The 18,836-nt window shown below is 48.5% G+C and overlaps 5 protein-coding genes across 5 annotated transcripts; 3 read left to right on the plus strand and 2 right to left on the minus strand.

Annotated features, from left to right (window-relative positions):
* Positions 1 to 7,272: 7,272 nt before the first annotated feature.
* On the plus strand, positions 7,273 to 10,554 carry LOC131205625 (BTB/POZ domain-containing protein 10). Its single transcript, XM_058197805.1, has 4 exons — positions 7,273 to 7,858; positions 8,683 to 9,230; positions 9,298 to 9,675; positions 9,769 to 10,554. The coding sequence occupies exons 1-4, from the start codon at positions 7,611 to 7,613 to the stop codon at positions 9,966 to 9,968; spliced, it is 1,374 nt and encodes a 457-aa protein (XP_058053788.1). The 5' UTR covers positions 7,273 to 7,610; the 3' UTR covers positions 9,969 to 10,554.
* On the minus strand, positions 10,485 to 12,856 carry LOC131205624 (glycerol kinase). Its single transcript, XM_058197804.1, has 2 exons — positions 11,044 to 12,856; positions 10,485 to 10,969 (listed from the first exon to the last, which is right to left on the minus strand). Exons 1-2 carry the CDS (start codon positions 12,424 to 12,426, stop codon positions 10,793 to 10,795), a joined length of 1,560 nt encoding a protein of 519 aa, XP_058053787.1. The 5' UTR covers positions 12,427 to 12,856; the 3' UTR covers positions 10,485 to 10,792.
* Positions 12,857 to 13,179: 323 nt separating this feature from the next.
* On the plus strand, positions 13,180 to 14,073 carry LOC131215950 (density-regulated protein homolog). The gene is made up of 2 exons (XM_058210349.1): positions 13,180 to 13,295; positions 13,372 to 14,073. Exon 2 carries the CDS (start codon positions 13,376 to 13,378, stop codon positions 13,988 to 13,990), a length of 615 nt encoding a protein of 204 aa, XP_058066332.1. The 5' UTR covers positions 13,180 to 13,295; positions 13,372 to 13,375; the 3' UTR covers positions 13,991 to 14,073.
* Positions 14,074 to 14,158: 85 nt separating this feature from the next.
* Positions 14,159 to 16,265, minus strand: LOC131215939 (uncharacterized). Its single transcript, XM_058210337.1, has 3 exons — positions 15,982 to 16,265; positions 15,324 to 15,916; positions 14,159 to 15,240 (listed from the first exon to the last, which is right to left on the minus strand). The coding sequence occupies exons 1-3, from the start codon at positions 16,148 to 16,150 to the stop codon at positions 15,115 to 15,117; spliced, it is 888 nt and encodes a 295-aa protein (XP_058066320.1). The 5' UTR covers positions 16,151 to 16,265; the 3' UTR covers positions 14,159 to 15,114.
* A 274-nt stretch (positions 16,266 to 16,539) lies between these two features.
* LOC131211084 (isovaleryl-CoA dehydrogenase, mitochondrial) lies at positions 16,540 to 18,412 on the plus strand. Its single transcript, XM_058204438.1, has 4 exons — positions 16,540 to 16,639; positions 16,759 to 16,903; positions 16,994 to 17,073; positions 17,144 to 18,412. The coding sequence occupies exons 1-4, from the start codon at positions 16,596 to 16,598 to the stop codon at positions 18,186 to 18,188; spliced, it is 1,314 nt and encodes a 437-aa protein (XP_058060421.1). The 5' UTR covers positions 16,540 to 16,595; the 3' UTR covers positions 18,189 to 18,412.
* The last annotated feature ends 424 nt before the right edge of the window (positions 18,413 to 18,836 follow it).

An 18,836-nucleotide genomic window follows, 5' to 3' on the forward strand; every position in this document is an offset into this window, starting at 1 on the left:
GGCTTAATTACGTTTTTATCGTCCGTTGCCTCGTACGTATACAGTACCTCACGTTGGCTGCCAACGGAGACGTCACGACACACCACCACCAGCGCACAGTCCATCTGAGCATCCTCCCGTAACATCACCCTTCCACTCAAGCATTCCATTGCTTCTCCAAACACGCAGGAGCGCAAACAATTGGGCGCTCTTCGATTGTTTCAACACTTTCATCTCTCTATAGCTTACTCTCTCTCTCAAACACATACACTGGAGCAAGCAGAGGAAAGATTCTCCCGGATTCACGTTTTCTCTTGTTCTGTTCTCTCAGGTGTTGTGTTTATGGAAGGTTCTGTTGGACGTACTGCAATCGTGTGACGAGATGGGCAGTGCAGTTCCTGGCTCGGCCACAAGCGTTGTAAAGATGCAAAATTGACACCTTTCCTCTCTTTTTACCGCTGTTTTACCAGTACATCGGCGTTCAACACAAAATTGCGAAATCTGCGCTGCTCCGCACAGTATTTGGCTTCATGGTATGAAATTGGCATATCGCTGTTAAACGACGGGAGGACTCCGTCGTTCAAATGGACCGCTAACGGTAGCATAACACATAGTTAGACAAACAAAGGCTCAAATAAACAAATATTTTGTGACTTATTCCTGTCTCCATTTGGCTCTAACCAAATCTCATTGATGGTTCACGTACTTTTGGCATAGCACAAGTAGGCTTTTTGCAAATTTGTTTCTGTTTCCGGGCAGCAATCAGCCACACCATCACAGTATGCAGCAGTCACACGGGTGTTCTTATCATTCCTTTGCACTATCTCTCGATTCTGTCTAGTGCTCTCAAGATTACCGGATTTTTCTCTCACTTGTAGGAAGGCTAGCTCAGTGTCTCGTTCCGACGACAATTTCCTAGAATTTTCCCACGTGTAAGATCGGAAAGGATTATTTATCTGCGGCGCATTGCATTGGATCATTCGCCTGCCGGTAATCGTTTGTACTCATTCTTTTGCTCAGCGACTGATACAGAGAGACCTACCGAAGCACCCGGACCTGGACCTGATCCCCAACAAATTTAGCACAAAAGTGCAATGCACAGAAACAATTGACCATAAAAGTTTAATGTAATCATCAAACATAACGAGCATATCGACAAAACAGTTTAACAAAAGTTAGTTGTGTTGAACAAATCGATCATTTCGAGCACAACAACAACAACATGACATAAAACGTTTTATGAATGGAAACTTCGATGGCTCCGACTATTAGTTTGCTTAAACCTCTGCGACCAGCCTCTGCCCATCGTCTTCGTACTCCATGTTTGCTCAGTTTCGTCAAGTATGTTCCCTCACCCTCATTCCGAGGTGATTGTCCCACAGCCAGATGATCGATCAAATGCGTTCCAGTTTGGCCATCTATTAAAATATTTAGCTTTCAGCACGCAGACATTGCCGTTGCGGTTCTATTTGATTTATCTGTTGCCTTGGACTTGCCTAGAACTTGGAAGTTCCCCTCAATAACGACAGTCGCGGAAGTTGCGTTTTTTGCGCCATCAACGATAACTTTAGCTACAAAAAGCATCAGTAATTATTTGTGTCTTACTGAACGCCAGAAAAAGTGCACCTGTGCACACCGAGGAATGTCCGACCCTCGCGCCAGAAGGGAACACGCAATTCCCGTGTCCTTCTGTCTCTGTCTGGTGGTGGTGGTGCTGGTCATCGGCTTCAGGGCCGCGAACGCGACACAAAGTCCGCGAGATGGTGCCCGCCGTCGTCAAGGGGGGCACACAGCCCGCCTACACTGGTGGTGGTGTGTGTCGACGGGTGCCTCTGATTGAATAGCATCGCATCGCGCGCACACCACCCGCATGGCCATGCATCTATGCACCTTGTGTGCGGGCAGCGCGAGTGATGATGACGCGCTACCCCGTCGTGTGTGGTTGCTCGGTGGATGGATAGATTGGTGATTGGGTTGCTTTAGCATTTGCACGCGCACGCCACTTCACGCGACACACCAGCGCCAGTACGCGAGGTGTACGTTCGTGTGGGTGAGCAGGAGCGAGTGGTGCGTTGATCGCAGTGTGGCTGGCTGAACGAACCGCCGCTGTCCAGCCGCGAGCAAATGCGCGCGCGGGAGAAACAGAAAGAGAGCGGGCGAGCATTCGGTGCAGTTCAGCTCCATTCAAGACAACATCTTGTCCAATTTTCTTCGGCAGCACGTTCTTACGCAAATGCCCTTACGCGACTCTCTATTGGGCCCTTAGCAATCGAGTATCTTTAGTACAATCGAGAAAGAAAGAAACCATTTCTGACAATGTTTGAATAAAGGAAAATGATTGACATTACGAAACTACAGAAAGCATCCCATCAAACGTGGAACCTACGTTCAGTAGGTAACAGCAATTAAATGTATATGGCAAACAGCACTGAAGAAGCAGCAACAGCAACAGCAGCAGCAGCATCTTCCTTCGACGAAATTTATCCGCGACTCTCTGAAATTTCTCGCGCCTTCTTGCTCACACTGCTATTTCTCATTCTATCTCTATCTCTATCGCTCCCTCTCCCATCTTTCTCAGACACGGCGTTTATTACACGGCGGAGCAACATTGCTTCACGCATTCTCACGCACATGCTCCATTTCTCTCGCACGTTGGCAAAAGAGAAAGAGAGCACGACAACACCTTCTCGGAATGCTTGCCGTATCCAACTCTGATACAGCACAAACACAACACACTGGAAGCTCGCCGAGCAGAGAATGTGGGAAAAGGATTTAATTGCTCCTTACATCCTTTTGGTGGGCTAGGTAATCGGATTTCCCTTCGATTTCGCCCACCGAAACGCCCACTATTGGTGTAATCATTTGTTGTGCATTACACGCGAAACACACAACAATTCCACGATCTTCTTCAACCGCATAAACAACCATACACACTCCGTTTTCGATCAATTCGATTTATCTTTCCCTTTCGCGCGCACGCTTTTTCTCGCTTGCACACACATAAGGGCTCGCTCATACTCATCGCGCTTGCTGCTGCTTGCGACCGCAAGAGGGTGCCAAGGAGCGAAAGAAAGGGAAGGCGCGCGCGCGCACGCACGCATCCTCACAACCACAATGCTATGCTCTAGTCGCCCGCGGGACAGCAAACACACTCTCACACAGGTTCACACACTTTTCATTCGCTCTCTTATCCAGAGCGACGCATTAATCACAATCAGATCAGTAGCCTCTCTTTCTCTCTCTCTCGCGCTCTCTTGGATACCGGGGCGCCTCGCCTTCTTCGACGACTCTCCGCTCCGAGCGACTTTCCACCGCACACTTCGGCGAAGAGGGACCATTTTCTTCCTCATCCTCCGCCTACTTCGCTCAATAATTTTCTTCTTCCACCACTCGAGGCACCGTTCGATAATTTAACACGGCGCAGCAGGGCCACACAGAATCCCGCCCGCGAGGAGACAATTTTGAGGCAAATCTTCTTCCTCGGCAGCCAGTGCATCATCATCTCTGCGAGCGGGATGCATTTTTTATGGTGACATTTTTTCACAACACACACGCACACATGCACATTGACGGACGCATTGCATACGGCACGGGCACGCTTTTGATTCATTTGTCGCTGGACATGATGAAAGAGACAAGTTTCGTTTGACACTTTGGAGACGCACACTTCGCTTCCTTCCTTCGATGCTGCCCGCCCCCCGCTGATGATAGGGGCCTGAAAGTGTGACGCCAGATGATGGTGGGGCGGCGGCAGGCCGAGGGGATGGATCATCACCCGCGCGCACCCGCAAATACCGTTCCCAAAAAACCCCCGGACATCCTGCCATCACCCCTTCTAGCTGAGGCTCCATAGTGCTTTCTCTCTCTTCTTCTCAAATCTGCCATCAGTGATCTGTCGCTGCCTTTCTCGCGCTCTCTCTCTCTTGCTCTCACTATGTGTTTACTATTAATGCCTTCGATTAGGTTTTGCCTTTTTTCATACTTCTTTCCAATTTACACAAGTTTTGCTGAATTCTTTTGCTAGGTTTGGGCGTTATCGTTTTTTTAATAGACACAATTTCGGCATTGTCGGCAAGGGATGAACTCTTCTCCACGGTGCACATTGCGGGAATATTATGCTTTTTTCTGTTTACCGAGCCGCGCGTCGTCACACACTCGGAGTGCGAATCTGGATCACCCGCAGGGACCAACCATTCTGCGCGCACGGAACGGAAGTATTGACAGACGACGAGAGGGAGCGAGCGAACAGGCAAAAAAAATAAAGGAGATCCTTCATACACCTTTTCCCTGCACAGGCAAGACATCTCTCTGACAACTTGCCTCGCGGAGATTCCTTTTGCGTTCGATTGACAGAATTTTGCACTGGCACGGAATCTCCAAAACTGTTTCTTTGCCTCCCTTTTTCCTAGCCCGCTACCCGTCGGCCATTTCTATTACTCTTCACTCCACCTGACCGATGCTGCTGTTGTTGCTATTGGAGGAGGCTCTGGCCCACGGAAGGAGAGCCACCGCCACACGACGGGGTGTTGACGACGACGGCGATGACGATGACGGTGAATCTACTGCTGCTGCTGCTGCTGCTGCTGCTGCTATTGCCATTGCCATTGCGTTATTTTTTTTCAACAATGATTTCATCCCATACTAGCCTTTGCTGCTTCCGGACATCTTGAACGGTTTGGATGTCGCGCACACAACACGGCACCGAGGGACACTCGGTTGGTTGAAGAAAAAAAGATTGCACCACCGAACCATCCTTGCACCGTAAAAGAGTAAACAACTGACCCGTCATTGTTTTCGACAAATTTTAACCACGGTACGCTGCCAGCACGGCTGCATTTAACGCGTTCCACTAACCCGCGCACTGAGACACCTTTTCGTACATACCATTTTCGGTTTGCTGCGAATTAAATGCGTTTAATTCCGAAAAATCTACTCGGCGAGACACAGCCGCCATTATAATTTTCCATCTTTTTCTTGATGTGTGTATCTACAGCAGCAGCACCACACACTCTCGTGCTTGTCTCACGACCGTCCCTTCTGCCCGCGCGCACACCCTTCCCGCACTCCGAGGACCGACGTTCGTCGTTCCTTTCCTTTAAACACCTTGTTTGATGTGCTCGATGTTCCACAAAACCACCACCGTGACCACTACAAGCGCAGCCCGTCCAATATGCTTCGCAGCCTTCACATGCGAAGCGAGCGAACTCGTGCCACTGACACCACCACATTGACCAGTCAACTCGACACACGATCGCACTCTCTTTCTCATTCTATCTTTCTTCCGCCAGAGCCGCGCACCTTGAGTGTCTCTTTCGTGCTTCCGAAGCGAAAATTCATCTTTTCACCCACAATATCGCTGGACGGCTTGACCGTACAGCATGGCGCTTCAACCAAAGCCCGTAGCATTTTCTCCCTTTGGGTCCATTCGAAACTGCAAAAACTCACGTACCGTTGCGAACGGACAGCGTGTACGGATAGCACACCCTCCGTCGGCAAGGGTGTGTACGTGCGTGAGTTGAGCGCATCCATCGACCAAGGTTGCTGCAAACAAACGTCACTGCGGTGTGTGTGTCAGTTTTGAAGAGTTCCTGATATTTTCGGCTGCGTGCGTACTGTCGTCAGTGCTGGCTCGATTTCGCAGCCAAAACGCTGTTTATCAGCCCAAAACGCTGGTCAAAATTGTTTACAAGCACGGTTTACAAGCTTCCCATCCATAATATCAACCGGCGCTGCTGGTGTTCGTTTTGCCTAAATACGAGCTGGAAAATATTTGCTGGCATGAACGTGTGCTTTTGTGCATAAACATGATGTCCTTACATGATTCAGCCAGCTGATTACTGCCTAAAAACTTTGGTTAATGCGAATCGTTTGAAGCATTTCTATTTAAAACCAACAGGAGTTCTCGGAAATGCTACAAAAAATTGACAGTATTCGTGTCCTTTGACGTTCATACGTACCTAAACTGTTTACTGGCCGCGGGCCCCATTTTAGCATTTACGCTAAATGCTTGACTGATTATTGATGTGCTTCAATTTGGTTCGAAGTCCACGATCTCCACGTTCAGCATAGGGTTTCGTTTCGATACTCTGTCACTAACCGCCAACACCACCAGTATAGATATTTTTGTGTGCAAATGTTCGCTATTTGTCGTACTATGATCTACCGACGCAGTGCTTCTAGATTCCGTCAAGGATCGTAGCTCAAATGTGATCCTTAATCGCAGTGAACTTCGCCGTCTTCCACTGTCTACCCTACTCCGGAGCAAAAAAATCCCATTTTCGATTGTTCAGTCAGTATAGGGGGATCGAAAAGATCGATATTTTTGCTTTACCAGCTGTAGTTCAGCTTACACTAAAAGTTCAGTTTCCGGCACTGTTGCGGGAGAAAGTTGCTGTTGAGGAGTGTAACGATGGACGCATTGTTGCTATCGCTGGTGCGGTTCAGACCGTCGCACTTTGGTTCGTGCTGTGGCCACGCGCGATTATGATTCGCTTGCGAGTGTTTCCATAGTGGCGAGCGGCGAAAACACGGACGATGTTGGTGAATTATTCTACTGTGGCTGCGCTTCAAAACAATCGTGATCACCATGATCCCCTGCGTTCCGCCAACCTTGGCCATTGCCTGATTGCATCGTCTTCGTCGGGGTTCTCCGTTCCGCTAGCGAATGGTGACACCGATCGTTTTCACCGCGAAAGTATGTTTACCGAAACACCGAACCGTTCTGCTGCAGCGCAGACAGCCAAGTTTTCCCATTTTCCCAGAACTACGACCGAAATTTTCATCTCGTCGCGTCAAAATCGCTCCTGAAACGTCAAAAACGTCAAAAGTGTTGACGGGTGCGTGAACATAACCCCTTGAATTGGTTCCATATTACAGTTGGGTTTTCTCGATTCAATTAGAAACATTCGACAAATCCTTGCGAGAAAGCCACAAATGTTAAAATTGTAAGCCGTGTTCTGAATCTTGATACTTGCGGAATGCTTCAAAGTTTGAACTTCAAGGGCAGTGTTTGAAATTTGCTTTAATGTTTTGCTGTATTCGTCAGTACAGCCAATTTCCAGCCAGTCAATGAAACACCCAACTTATACTACTTACGACTGAATTAAAGTTTTCTTTGTTCTGTTTTCACAATACACGCTTGTTAAGCAAAGTTTTTTTTTGCGATTTTCCCAGTTCCCTGGTAGTTTCCTATAATACAAAAAAAAAACAGTCACCCAACATCTGACAAAACGTCAAAAACGGCAACGCAACTGCGGAAGGGAAAATTCAGCCAAACAAAAGAAGCATACCTCCTCCACAGTGACGACGAGTGGAAGAAGACATTTTTCAACGAGTGCACTATTGCTTTGTGGTGGGCTCATCCGCACTGGGAATTTGTGCGGATTTCCCCAAACGCATCGATCCTTAAGGCCGAAGTAATGCGTGCATAATTATACTCATTGCGTTGTTCGGTTGTTTGCTGCGATTACGGTGCACAATCTGCGGGTGGGCCACTTCCGTGTGGAAGTGGAAAGGAGGTTTGCGTCGCTTAACCAGAACAGAGCCCTACTGCCTCAGCCATCGTCGTGGATAGGCTACACCTCTTCTATTATCGGTACTTGGGACGGGTTTGCGGTGCGCTGAAGCATTTCATGATGGACCTTCAGCTCCAGCGAAAGCAGGGAACGCCTTCAGCAGCGGGACAGCCGCAGCCCCAGCAGCAGCGGGATGCTGGCATCGCAAACTCCGGCCCGGGTAGCGCTCTCGTCGGCGGTGCGGCTTCTGTTGGTGGGGCCATCGGCAAGAATGATTGCTATGATAGTTCGCACAGCAGCAGCAATACTGAGGACACCACCGAAACGGACGACCGCCGTCGGAAGATGATGAAAAATCGTGCCAGGTAAGGAAGGACCGAGGGTGGAAGGGATCGTGTTGCCCCAACGCGTTCCACGGCGTTGGAATAACAGAGTAATAGTAGAACAAGAGAAAAAAGGTAGTAAATGTGACGGAGTGTGACCAACCCGCGCTGGTGGGAGTGAAACAGAGCGACCATCGCACACATAAAGGACACAGCGGCGTTTGGAGGTGTTGCTCCTTGCTGTTGCTCTGTGTGTGCTCAGCTTGCGTTGCAGCACTGTGTGAGAAGAAGGGCAGCAAAAATAGGTTGATGCTGAGGTCCTTACTTGACAGACGCAGACCGTCCAGACACGTCCCCACCACCGCCACCACCAGATCTAGCTCATCCCTTTCGCTCTCTCCACTCCCCAAGCAACGAAAGTTGTAGCACGCGGCGCGATAGACTGCAACCGGAGACTGAGTTTCTTTGTGTGCTAGGTCAGGGTTTGGTCTGTTTTTTTGGTCACCGTCTCTACCGCCAGACATCTTCCCGTTGGTCCTCATCTCACTTCTCCCACGTCGCGTCGCACATGTGTCCTGATATCGCGCCCAGCTTCGCCCAGACAGCAGCACACGTTGCAGACGATGCACGGCTTACTTACCCAGTGTCTGTGTTTGAAGTGAGTTATTGGGCGAGCTGCAAGTACACGAGACTGCCTTTGTAGGACGTTCTGTTCGTGTTTGTTTCGAAATATCGAAGCGTGCTACTTTTGTGACCTTCGTTAAGTATTTTCCGTTCACTCGTTTTGTCCCACTTTATCTTTTGTTCTCGGTTTTTTGGTTCAAAATTTAACTTCTTACTACTTCGGCTACGTTTCCCACTTGTAGAAACAATCGACTGATGCAGCAACACCAGGCACAGCACAACACGACGGACAGTGCAAAGGCGGCGGCCGCTGTGAGCCATGTACACGGAAAAAAGCTGCAAGATGGTGAGCGTATAACGCTGATCGTCGACAATACGACTTTTACGGTCAATGCGGCGATGCTGACCTCTCAGCCCCAGACCATGCTCGGCCGAATGTTCAGTTCGGGGCTCGAGTTCGCGCATCCGAACGAGCGGGGTGAGTACGAGGTGGCAGACGGTATCTCACACACCGTCTTTCGGACCATCCTCGAGTACTACCGGTCGGGCGTGATACGTTGCCCACCGACGGTGTCGGTGCTGGAGTTGCGCGAAGCTTGCGACTATCTGCTGATTCCGTTCAATGCCGAAACGATCAGGTGCCAGAATCTGCGCGGATTGCTGCACGAACTAAGCAACGAGGGGGCCAGCATTCAGTTCGGAGCGTTTTTGGAATCGCTCATCCTGCCGTTGATGGTTGATGCTGCTCGCCAGGGGCACCGCGAATGTCACATCGTAGTTCTCTCTGAAGGTACCCAACCAACCATCCAGTGCTCCAGCAACACACTGTAACGGTGCGCTTTTTCCTTCTGCAACAGATGATATCATCGACTGGGATGCGGAGTACCCGCCTCAAATGGGTGAAGAAGACTGCCAAACGGTCGCGAACACGGCCATGTATCGGTTCTTTAAATACATCGAAAATCGGGATGTTGCCAAGCAGGTGCTGAAGGATCGGGGTCTCAAGAAGATCCGGCTCGGTATCGAGGGGTACCCCACGTACAAGGAGAAAATGAAGAGACGGGCGAGTGGACGGGTCGAGGTGATCTACAATTATCTGCAGCGGCCCTTCATCCACATGTCGTGGGAAAAGGAGGAAGCCAAGAGCCGCCACGTCGACTTTCAGTGCGTGAAATCGAAGTCGGTCACCAATTTGGCCGAAGCGACCGCTGATCCTGCACTGGAACTTGACTCTGGTAAGGGGGCAACAAGGGCATACCAGTCGCCCTTTTAGTTTCCGTTCCGATCATTGTCCATCATGAACGTACCCTTGTCCATTCTCTGAACAGCTGGTAATCCGCTTCCCCAGCGACATTTTGAAATATCACACGAACCGGAAGCTGAACCGTTCCTGAGGCCCGATGCTCTCCTAGATGGCGAAGAGGGCGCTATAGGGGGCATACTACCGAACGCGGATGAAATCGCCAATGGAGGACCAGGTGCAGCAGGAGTGGCAGCAGCAGCAGGTCCCGAGGAGGGAGCGCAGTAGAGACATCAGCACCGTGCTCCTCGTGAAACAGGAACCATTGCGGCGCAACATGCCAATGTCTCACGATAATGCACGGCTACTCAACTCAGTCACGTTTTTTTGGAGGTTTCTCTTTCGGTTCTCGAAGCGTGGCTTGGTGCTGAACATGTTTTCTGACGGTTTTACATACAAATGCGCACAAGTTACGTTCTCCTCATGAGATATTTGTTTTTTTATGTTTTCCCTTTTTGATTCTTGTTTTTGTTCATCGTTTTATATAAGCCGTGTATATAGTACTTCACCACGAAACGTTCACGTTCGCTGGCATTTGTTGCTCCATGTGTGTGTGTGTGTGTGTGCTAGTTCAAGAAACTCTGGAACCAATTTCCACTCGCGGCTAGATTTCACTATCCAGTACGCTCCTCACACATTATAGATAGGTTTCGGAATGCTGCAACACTCGTTTGCGCAGACTGCTGCTGTGACTAAGTTGTCCGCTTGCTCGACACAGTGTGCTCCTCGTACTATAACTACAATTGAATGCGTTTATTCTCCTTTTTTATGAATATCAAACGAAATACAAATAAAAAACAGGATTATATTAGCATCCGACAGTGAGTATTACTTTCAATGAAGCACTGCGCAGATTTTCTCACGGCATGAATTAAAGAGACCGCACACAGAACTTGTTAAGCACCAGTTGTTTAATCTTTCAATGTAAAACCCCCAAAGCACCTCTGCACTTAAAACCTACAAAACACAACCTTTCTATTTGCCGCTACTGCTTAATGAAACAAACGAACGGAATTATCGATCACTTCAAACTAACTTCGTCTGTGCATCGATCACAGTGTGTTGCTTTCCCAGCCGAACGACCTCTCGATGGCCATCTTCCACTTGCTGTAGCGCATGTCCCGTTCGTCCTCGCTGATTTGTGGCTTAAAGACTTTGCAGCTACTTTCGACGCTCACGTTGTCGATGTCCCACTTGCCCACCGCACGGCCGGCCACCATTGCCGCTCCCTGCAAAAGATCAAAACGTACTGGGTAAACAAGGAACTTACAGGAATGGCTTCTTTCAGTTTATAGGTTCTCACCAGGGCAGTCGTTTCGACGAATGTAGGCCGCAGTATGTCGAGACCGATCAGATCCGCCTGCCACTGCATCATTGAATCGTTGACAGTCATGCCGCCGTCGACTTTTAGCTTAAGAAGCGGCGTTCCGCATTCAGTGTTCATCACGTCGAGAATGTCGCGCACCTGAAAGCAAATTGCTTCGAGTGCGGCCCGTATGATGTGGCCCCGCTTCGTTTCCTCCGTGATCCCACAAATAACACCACGGGCCTCTTGATTCCAGTACGGTGCGTAGAGACCACTGAACGCTGGCACAAAGTAAACATCGCCATTGTTGGCGACCGTTCGGGCCAGTGCTTCCGACTCATTCACACTAGCGAGCAGGTTCATGTTGTCCCGCAGCCACCCGAGGGCGGCCCCTGCCACAGCAACCGATCCTTCGAGCGCGTACACGGGAAACGATTCTGGGCCGAGCTGGTACGCTACGGTTGTGAGCAGTCCGTGTGAAGAGTCGATCCGGGCTGTACCGGTGTTGTAGAGGAGAAAGCACCCGGTACCGTACGTTGCTTTGGCCTTGCCACGCGTTAGACACTCTTGTCCGACAAGCGCCGACTGCTGATCACCCAAACATCCGGCGAGCGGTATACCGCGCAGGGGTGCGAACGCGATCGGTCCGTAAACCTCCGAACTGGACCGTATGGCAGGCAGGATTTCAAGCGGGATGTCAAAAAATTTAAGCAGCGTCTTGTCGTAGTGCAGCGATTCAAGACTCATCAGCATTGTGCGGGAAGCGTTGGAAACGTCCGTCACGTGGACACCACCGTTGGGTCCTCCGGTCAAGTTCCATATAAGCCAACTGTCGACCGTACCGAACAGGCATTGACCTCCCCGGATGGCTGCTTTCACCTTCGGCACGTTGTCCATCAGCCAGCGTAGCTTCACGGCAGAAAAGTATGGCGACAGTGGCAGTCCGCAGATTGGCTTAAGGTACTCTTTATTCTTCGTCTTGTTGGGCACCGTGTCGAGCAGCTGGTCGACGGTGGACGCTGTGCGCATATCAAGCCATACGATTGCATTGTAGAGAGGCTCGCCCGTTGTCCGGTCCCATACGATGGTCGTTTCACGCTGGTTCGTAACACCGACCGCCACGATGTCGTGCTCGGGGTCACCGCCCAGCTCACGAAGCTTTTCGAGGGTCCGCTCAATACATTCCTGCACCACGCCCAGGATTTCGTGCGGTTCCTGCTCGACCCATCCTTCCTGCGGGTAAATCTGTCGGAGCTCCTTCTGATGGAAGCAAACCACTTCGGCAGTTTCGGCGCGGAATAGTATAAATCGGGCGGAGCTGGTGCCTTCATCAATGGAACCGATTAAATCACCAAACTTTTTTCCCAGGCTGGACGACATTGTTGGAGGCGCGATCAAAGGTCAGACTGTGACGCGTGCGAGCGGCTCGCCGATTGGAAGACTTGTGTTTGGTTGTACGTCGCACAGTTTTATTGCATAAAGCACACAGGGCTAAGGCCGAGCATTAACTGGCAGCTCAGGGCCTCGGAGGCACGTCCAGTATCCGTTCGAAGACGCTTTATCTTATCGCTGTCGATCGCTTACGCCGTATCCGCTCACAGCATGGTGGCAATTGAGTAGTGGGAGCCGCCACACTAAAATCGGCCTGAGCCTGATCCTCCGACACGTCCGATAAGCCCGCACGGCGCAGCACTATCAGCAAGCGGGTTGGCAATCATTGTTAACCATTTTGTCCAATGCCTTCTCACCGTCGACTTGATGTTGTAACCGAAACTTGGGAATGTTGATGATGGAAAGTGGATTGGTTCTGTTTTCGTGATCTATTGCCCCTTCCACCTGACAGAAGCTTCTTTCAAAGTGGGATTTGTTTTGATAAGCCCCGAAGACAGGATTCGCGAACTCATTACTCAGTTCTCAAAGTATCTACATTATGATCACGCGAAACGTTACTACGATTGATTTCGTCATATTTATTTATTTCGCAGTAATTTATTTTAGAGGATCCATTGGTTCTCCGGTGCGTTTTTAGTCGGTGCTGCTTTTCAAAAATATTTCAACAAGTGCCTTTGTACTAAAAAATAATTTTAGTTCTATGGAAGTTGACAGCTGTCAGAACCCGTAGCGAAAAGAAAACAGCGAAAGCATAACAACACCAATATTTTTCTTTGCTCGAAAACCGAGAAACGTGGGTTCTCGACAGATTTTTTGAGCACAATCTTAGAATACAATCTACGTTGGAAACCAAAGTAGTAAGTATGGAAACAAAAGCTACTTTTACAGCTTCTTATATTGCTTGATTCTCGGTAATCGGTCTTCGTCGCCTAGCACCATGGTAAAGGATATCCCCGATCGGTTAGCAGCCGGGCCGAAGGAGGGAATCGTTTATCCACTTACCGTTGTATGTTGTGGCAACTGTTCAATGCCACTCGAGTACTGCGAATACTATCCGGACTACGAAAAGTGCAAGCAGTGGCTTGAAAAGAATCTGCCGGCCGAGTTCGAGCAATTGAAAGTTGACATTACAGCAGCAGCCGGTACCAGCGATGGAAGCAGCGGCGGTGTGGCAAAATCCGGCACATCCGGTGAACCTTCAGCCGGCGACAGCGAAGACAAGAAGAAAACGGGACAGAAACGTGGCGGCAAAGGTATGATGAAAACCAAAAAGACCAAGGCCGAAGGACCACGAACCATTTTCCTGTCGCGATCGGCTCGTGGCAAGAAAAAGTCGGTCACGGTGGTCGTCGGTTTGGCGTCTTTCGATATCGATCTAAAGCTGGCGGCCAAATTTTTTGGAACAAAGTTTGCCTGCGGATCATCGGTAACGGGTGACGATGAGATCGTCATTCAAGGCGACGTGAAGGACGAGCTTTTCGATATCATTCCGGAAAAGTGGCCCGAAATCGACGAGGACTGCATTGATGATCTTGGTGATCAAAAGCGCTAGAAAATCTTCTCGGTTTTAGATCAGTTTCACTCAATCGAACACCGGGCATAAATCTGGAAATACAGCACTGTTCAATCCTACAACGTCCATAACGGTTTTTGATTTTCACTTTCTCTTCAACTAAAACGGTATCACAGTATTGTTATCAGTTCTAAACATTTTCGGCATTTTATTATGCATTTTAAAAATGTTGTTTTGTTCGTAGTCGGCGCAACATGGTGCGAACAATAATTACAATACTTTTTCATGAGAGCCAAACTTGCAAATCAAGAAAAGTCTTCTTATCCCGAGATTCCTCTTATCAATTAAAAACAAAACAATAGGCTTAAAATATCAACTGTAAACTAAATCACATCCAAAGTATTATTTGAAAAGAGCCACACATATTATTATTTGTATGGCGTACGATAGAAAGGGCTGCTTTCCATCCCATCTTCCCTTTTCCTATGCGTTGCTTGGACAGTATGAAAATGTTAAAATAGCCGGTGCTGTTTATGATGAAATGTATGGCATATGTGCAACCAGTTATCTAGCCTTTCACGAAGGAGATAATAACGTTGTATATGCTCTGTCGATGAAAGCTATCGATTTGTAGTGATGTTTACTCGTGTTGTGCTCCCCCCAGAGATTATTGATAATAGACTTTTACATTCGTCCCTAACATTGCGAACACCACGCAGATCTAGTCTAACAACTAAGTTCTAAACGGTCATTACTATCTAATCATCAACCAGCACCAGCGGTTGAAAGTTTTGCCTATAAGACGGCTTGTACTGAGTATGAGCGTATCCAGCGTATCAATCCTAAGCATAAATCGCATCGGGGCAACACATCGCGCTTGGGACTTGGAATGGGTCGGTGAAAAAAGACGAATAAATAATATACGCAACTAAACTACGGCAACAAATATTGAGCGTTTTAGAACGCTTCAACGTCCTTCCTTCATCTGACAGACACACATACGCTTAAGGGATCCATAAGTACAGGTAACCGATTCTTAACGCCTCCTTAACGCCTTAACGCATTGCGCACTGGACACGTTGGGATTTGGTTCGGCCGTGAGATTGTGACTAGTATAGCATCTCTACGCTTGGAATGATACTGATTCAAGAGCATCGCACAGGTTAGGATGCTGCAACCGAGTTGCCGATGGCAAGTGCCTTTTTGCTAATTTTTTGATTGATGAACCGCGAATAGAGCGAACCGCCCTGAGTACGTCGATTGGGACCGCGTGGAATGTAGTAGGTTAGCTGGAAATGATAATAACACAAATGAGGACAGTGATAACATTGCTCAGGATGATAAAATTGGCAGCTGATTCGGGTATACTTACGGAATTTTCATGAGGTAAGAGTGTTACGATGCAGCATGCATAATTTTCCAGCTGAGGAATCGTGATTTTTACATTATACTCCATATGGTAGGAAATAATGATGGCCGTCAGTTGATACTGCTGAGATTTACTTAGTCCGCCAAGCTCACCGGCGGCCAAAATTGACCGACCGTGTGGGCTACTATTGAGAATATCCTTCAGCGTGACCGGGTTCATGGGCCACCCAAAGGAACTGTACGAAACGGTTGGCTTGCGGTTCGGCAGAGAGTCCTTTTCCAACACCTGTTGCTGTTGTTTAATACGCTGTTCCTGAAAGTGTTGCTGCTGAAGGCTCTCGTCCCAGAGCAGTGCAGATGCAGATGAAATAGCTGCCGCTTGTTTCGGTGGACTACTGTTATCACTATCTGACGATTCGGAGGAACGTTTGCGAGCTGAAAGTGCCTTCAGACTTTTGCAGGGTAGACCAATTTCTTCTCGCCACTCGAGAAACGCTTCACGGAAGAGGATCTTGGGCCCGAGCGGTTTCCCTTCGAACAGTACGTCAACGTCTTCGATGCGCATTTTTCGCAGGCACTCCATATCGATACCTTGTTCTGTGGAGATAAGAATGATTAGCTCACGAACAAACGGTTTGCGGTTGTGAAGTTATCCAAGTTACCTTCCAACAGTGTTGCAGTATCTTCTGTAATCTTCAATTTATAAGCACAAAACATCCGAAAATCCTGATGTTGCTGCTGTTGATGCGGTTCGTCGTGCGACACCAAACTTCTGAACAATTCCGCTTCCTCAGCCAGGGGTTCACATTTGATCATCATTCTGTTATTCATTTCTGTGCGTCGCTCGCATCCAGTATGGTGGGCGCAAGAAAACCAACAAATAATGCGCTAACTAGCTCAAAAAGTTACAGATTCCGACACTTGTTTTCTTCCCATTTGCATTTCGTCCATCTCTGCACAGGATAAACATATTTCTTGACGCGACGATGCACAACAGCAGTGTGCAGTGTTGCCAGCATAATCGTTTAAGTTGTTTTGCTTTTGTCGTTAACCCTTGATGGAATGAAATCTGTTGAACTTTAGTACCACACAAATGTTTTTAGTACATCTGTTTTGCTGTTTTTTGCAATAAACCAAATTAAATACAACAAATTCTCTTTAAATTTGAAGGTTTTATCGGAGACTCTAATCGCAATAACTAAAGCGCATGCGAAGGTAGATTATGTCGGCCTAACCGTGAATGTGCCCACCGTTGATAGCGTGTGCGTGAGTACACATGTCTAACTTACGGTGTGTTTTTGTTACGATCTCCGGACGAAAGTAAGTGTTCTGCGTGGCCGTGACGGAACCTGATACTGCGCCGTTGCTTACACTGCTGGAGAAGGCCTCTTATCACATTGCAACCCACCGCGATTGAACGTGATTCTTTACCCCTTCAGAATGTCGGCGATACGTAAATTAGGGGCCGCCGCTAAGCTGCTGTCCACAGCCCGTTGGCCCAGCGGATCCATCCTGCAATGTCGCACCATGCAGCACTACCCTATCGACGAGAATCTTTTCGGGTTGACCGAGGAGCAGCAACAGGTAAGATATGCTTACCAGGGCACAATTTGATCGATCTTTCCACAAACATCCGCTCACTGTTTTGTCCTTGTTCTACCTATTCCACGACAGCTGCGCCAAACCGTGTTCAACTTCACCCAGAAGGAACTCGCTCCGTTCGCACAGGAAATTGATAAGCAGAATGAGTTCAAGTAAGTGCCATCGATCATTGACGTGAGCTGCGTTTCGAAAAGAATTATAATTTCTTGCGGCTATTTCCAGGGATCTACGAAATTTCTGGCGGAAGCTCGGGGAGCTCGGTGTGCTGGGTGTAACGGTGAAACCGGAATACGGTGGACTGGGCGGCTCATACCTCGATCACTGCATCGTAAACGAGGAGATATCTCGCGCATCCGGCTCTATCGCCTTGTCGTACGGTGCGCACTCGAATCTGTGCGTCAACCAGATCCACCGGAATGGCACCGAAGAGCAAAAGCAACGCTATCTCCCGAAGCTGTGCAATGGTGAACATATTGGGGCACTGGCCATGTCTGAGGCTGGATCCGGCAGTGATGTTGTCTCAATGAAGCTTCGAGCGGACAAGCATGGTGACTACTTCGTGCTGAATGGTAGTAAGTTTTGGATTACCAACGGTCCCGTGGCCGATACCTACGTGGTTTACGCGAAGACGGACGGCAGCGCAAAGCCGCAGCACGGCATTACTGCGTTTATCGTGGAACGCGGTATGGGCGGCTTCACGCAGGGACCGAAGCTGGATAAACTCGGCATCCGAGGCAGCCCGACTAGCGAGTTGATATTCGAGGATGTGAAAGTGCCGGCCGCTAACGTGCTGGGGGGACTCAACAAGGGCGTGTACGTGCTGATGTCCGGACTGGATCTAGAGCGACTGGTACTGGCCGCGGGTCCCGTTGGGCTGATGCAGGCTGCTTGCGACGTTGCCTTCGAATACGCCCACACTCGAAAACAGTTTAACACCCGGATCGGAGAGTTTCAGTTGTTACAGGGAAAGATGGCCGATATGTACACGACGATGAACGCGTGCCGCGCGTACCTTTACTCGGTGGCGCGTGCCTGTGATGTGGGAAAGGCGAATCCGAAGGATTGTGCTGGTGTCATTCTATACTGTGCCGAAAAGGCAACGCAGGTCGCACTGGATTCGATTCAAATTTTGGGCGGAAATGGATACATCAATGACTATCCGACCGGGCGCATCATGCGCGATTGCAAGTTGTACGAAATCGGAGCTGGCACGTCGGAAATTCGACGGATGCTGATTGGGCGTTCGCTAAACAAGGAGTATCAGTGATTTCGCGACAAAGGAAGTCGCTGTAGCGTGCCTTAAGAAGCGCACGATCACGCAAGCTTTCCACGATGTGGCTCAAGACAACAACAAAAAGTGCATTTAATAGTTTTAATATAGCAACGTTTTATAAAAACGTTTCTGTTGGAATTGAAAGACAGGTTGCATTTTATAAATTGCAGAAACAGACAAATGTCTAAAGCAGAACCTTGCCAATAAAGAAATATTTTCCAAAGCTCATTGTCTACAATGCAATCAATTCAATTAACAAGAGTATAAATTAGTCTTTTGAACAAAAACAAGTTATTCTGAAGAGCTCTTTTTGTTGAACGTTACATTTTCAGTTAAATATTTAGTCGTTTCATATTTCTCGTTTAGTTTGCAGAAAAATTTATCTTATCGCTTTAATTTATAAGAATAACGGAACCGACAATTACGTGTCTGCATGTGTGTGCGTGATTAGAATTATAAATCAACGTATTAGTACACACTGGTCCAAGCAACGTATGGAATTCGAATGGTTCATCATTGAGTTGCAGCATCCGAAGATGGGAGACCGCGTTACCAGCACTGTTAACGATTTGTGGGCCTTTCATAAGGTAAGCTAGTGAGAATCATTATTCTTTTGGGATCGATAACCTGTATATAAACCAC

This window comes from Anopheles bellator, chromosome 1, assembly GCF_943735745.2.
Source record: "Anopheles bellator chromosome 1, idAnoBellAS_SP24_06.2, whole genome shotgun sequence".
Taxonomy (NCBI): Eukaryota; Metazoa; Arthropoda; class Insecta; order Diptera; family Culicidae; genus Anopheles; species Anopheles bellator.